A 3,914-nucleotide genomic window follows, 5' to 3' on the forward strand; every position below is an offset into this window, starting at 1 on the left:
ACAAATAGTAAAGTATGAAATGAGCATCATGGCTCTTATACCCCATAACCTTTCTTTCTTTCAAGTGCACGTACCGACTAACATTCGAGGCACAACCGTAGGGAAGTCTAACATTCTTTAATACAGAGCAAAATTATTCTTTCTCCTTATTTGTCATGTCAAATATTGTTGCTCTTATTTGAAGATGCTTCCCATCGCCACAGTCAATATGATGAAGGGGTTTTCTGATTCCCAACTCTTACAAATCCTTTCGAGCATTTACGTGATCCTTTGTTTTTCCACAAATATTAAGTAAAGTACCTAATATTTTGTCGCATATGTTCTTCTCTATATGCATAGGATCCAGATTATGATGAAGCGGATTATGAAACCAATATGGCCAGTAAAAAAATATTGACTTCTTTTTAAAAGGGGAATCACTTTTACCCTTTTTCTTTCTCTTAACCCTAAACTGGTTTTCAAAACCCGACAATAATTCATCAATATCTGTGCCCGATAATATTTGTGGACTGGTCCCCATTTCAACTTCTCCGTTAAATCTCCTTTTATCTAGCCTCCACTTGTGCGTAGGATCAAGAAACTTCTGATGGTTCATATAACACATTTTTTTTCTATGTTTCAAGTAATTTGATGAATTCTCATAGTTACATGCAGGACAAGCTAGTTTCCCCTTCGTGCTCCAACCTGACAACATAGCATATCCTGGAAAGTCGCTGATTGTCCATAACACACTTGCACGTAATTGAAAATTCTCATCAGTCAAGGCATCATAGACTTTAGCACCGATATTCCATAATGATTTCAATTCCATGATTAAGGGCTGCATATATACGTCGATATTGTTCTTGGGAGATTCTGGACCGAATATTAATGTTGAAAGAATGAGATTTTCTTGTTTCATACATAACCAGGGTGGAAGGTTGTAGTTTACCAACACTATTGGCCATGTACTATGACTTAAATTCATAGACCGAAATGGGTTAAATCCATCCGTTGCGACACCTAACCTAACATTCCAAATTTCTGATGAAAAATCAGGATAACGAGCATCCATTGACTTCCATGCCTTAGCATCAGCCGGATGTCTTAGATTTCCATCTTCTTTTCTTCCCACTGCATGCCATCTCATAATTTCAGAGAATTCTTTGCACATAAACAACCTTTGTAACCTTGGTCGTAGTGGAAAGTACCTCATTACATTTGTTAGCACCTTGTGAATCAATTTTTGGGGATTATTGTTATCAGGAATGCCTTTCTTCTCTTGTATAATCCACCTCGAAACACCGCAAGTGTCGCAAACATCTTTATCTTTATTTTCTGCCAAATATAGCATATAACTGTTTGGACATGCATGTATTTTCTGATAATCGAGACCTAAATCCTTAATAACACTTTTTGCAGTATTAAAGGATAAAGGCAGGTGGGCATTAGGAAAAGCATCTTTCATCAGGCTTAATAATTCCCCAAATGCAGATTCGCTAATTCCATGAACACACTTTAAATGGTAAAGTTTGATCATGAAACTTAATCGAGAATATTTAGTGCATCCAGGATATAACGGCTGTTTTCCTTCTTTAACATGCTGGTAGAATTTTTTAGCTTCTACATTAGGTTTTTCTTCTCCGTCTCCTAGATTTTGAAACTTCTTACCCGTACAATCGAACATCGCACCTAAATTATCTTGAAATTCCATTCCCGTTTCACAATCCATAAAGTCATCGGTAACTTCTAATTTCATCTTTGAGACCTCATAAATCCATTCTTCATGCAACTCAGAAGGACCAGAAAAAATAAGATGATCATATATGGTCTTCTGACGATGCCAGTAACGTTCTGCGCATTTTCTACAAGGGCTCTTCATTTCTTCGCCTCTTTTATAAATAGGAAATTCATTGCTTAGGAAATTCTTTATCCCTTTTACGTACTCTGAACTGGATCTTGGAAGGCTTATCCAAATGTAATAATCGCCATCCATTTCCACAATCTATCCGCAGCCTAGTAAGACTAATATCGAAACGACTACTAAACAAGCCCTATCCTGTAAGGTTTTAACATTTTAAATATATCAAATACACTAAATATAGCTTATACAGGTTATAATTACAAATCATATGTCATTATAAATCTTCAGTTGTCATTATAATTGATTAGTTATAGTTATAGGCTTAAACTATACAAAATTAGTCATTATAGGATTATATAGTTTAATTAGTTGTCAACTATACGAAGAATTTTATACATCAAAACCACATAACAGAGGCATACATTAAACAGTACGCTACTAGACTCAACACTACTGTAACAAGTACACTTACATAAAGCCACATGTATTTAAACAAATATATAAGGTGCAACCATGAATTTGTTGAGCTTATATAAATACAATATATCCAACTAAGAATTTCACCTTAGCACATAGAAATAAACTAAATACAAAAAATAGAGCGAAGCAACATGGTGCATAAAACAAACATCACATACCAGAGACAAACATTCGTAATAGAGCATCACGATATAACTAGACAAACATGCTTATGCAAGGAAAATGGCTAAAGATTACATGCAAAGCATTTACTTTAGGAAAGAAGAAGCATGTTTACCTGTAAATGCTTAACGATCAATGTCAAAATCGAATGAGCCTTTCTTAAGAGCAACCTTCAACCCCGCAGCCAACCCGTATGTCAAGTCCTTGCCTGTTAATTAAAAAAATACCCCTTTATCATTCATCCAGGCTCATTATCCCCGGTCCTAATTTGCAGAATAAATTCCTAACATACCAAGTAGTCAAGCACCAATTAAGATATAGACAGAGGCTGACCAACTATGACCAACTTGCAGTAGTTCAATCATGTAAAAGCATTATCAAAATAACACAATCTACCTATCAGATCAACATTATCGAGCAATTATAACCGAATTACACTCTTTCCAATCAAGCAAGTAAAAGCTTTATTATTCTCTGCTAACAAATTAAATCCAAGAAAACAAAGGGGTAAATAAAACCCTAAATCAACTTCACATAACAAATAAAACCCAAAATAATTACCCAAAATAAAACCCTAAAAAAACCCAAAATCAAACAAATAAAACTTCCAAATAAAATCCTAAAAAACATGTTCGAATTGAAATAAAACCCAAAATCAACTTCATATAACAAATAAAACCCCCCAACAAAACCCAAAATCAAACAAATAAAACTTCCAAATAAAACCCTAAATAAAACATGTTCGAATTGAAATAAAACCCAAAATCAAATTCATATAATAAATAAAAACCCCCAACAAAATCCAAAATCAAACAAATAAAACTCCCAAATAAAACCCTAAATAAAACCCTAACTAATTACCTAAATCGAAGATGTGTTCGTTTGGATCGAAGATGCCCCAAACTCAAACCCCCATACTGAATCGAAGATGCTCCAAACTGAATCGAAGATGCTCCAAACTTAATCGAAGATTAGCCAAACGGAATTGAAGATGAGAGTTTAGTGCAGCTTTTTGAGAGTATAATCGAAGATGAGAGTTTAGTGCAGCTTTTTGAGAGTATAATCGAAGATGAGAGTGAATGTCCGAGAGTGAGAGTGAATGTCCGAGAGTGAATTTTGAGAGGGAATGTCTGGGACTGTATTTTCGTTTAGGGGGAAGAATAGCTGCCCAAATTTTCACCTACTGACTTATAATTTGCATATCTCAAATTTTATTTTAATTTATTGAAATTTTTTTTTTAATTTTAATTAATTTACGATTTTGAAATATTAAGATATTATAAATATATTTAAAATATAAAAAATATTGAAACTTTAAATATGTTATATATCAAAATTTAAAATGAAAATAAATAATATTTAAATGTCATTTACATATATTTTGAATATTTAAATTTACGTTAATTTAAATTACAATTTTGAACTATTA

At 33.2% G+C, this 3,914-nt stretch overlaps 1 protein-coding gene across 1 annotated transcript; it reads right to left on the reverse strand.

Annotated features, from left to right (window-relative positions):
- Window positions 1-238: 238 nt before the first annotated feature.
- Window positions 239-1,975, reverse strand: LOC141715148 (uncharacterized). Its single transcript, XM_074518629.1, has one exon. It carries the CDS (start codon window positions 1,973-1,975, stop codon window positions 239-241), a length of 1,737 nt encoding a protein of 578 aa, XP_074374730.1.
- Window positions 1,976-3,914: the final 1,939 nt, after the last annotated feature.

This window comes from Apium graveolens, chromosome 3 (genome assembly GCF_009905375.1).
Source record: "Apium graveolens cultivar Ventura chromosome 3, ASM990537v1, whole genome shotgun sequence".
NCBI classification, from domain to species: domain Eukaryota; kingdom Viridiplantae; phylum Streptophyta; class Magnoliopsida; order Apiales; family Apiaceae; genus Apium; species Apium graveolens.

Excerpts from the sequence above, each read along its gene's own strand:
- LOC141715148 (XM_074518629.1), bottom strand. The coding sequence starts at position 1,975 with ATGGATGGCGATTATTACATTTGGATAAGCCTTCCAAGATCCAGTTCA.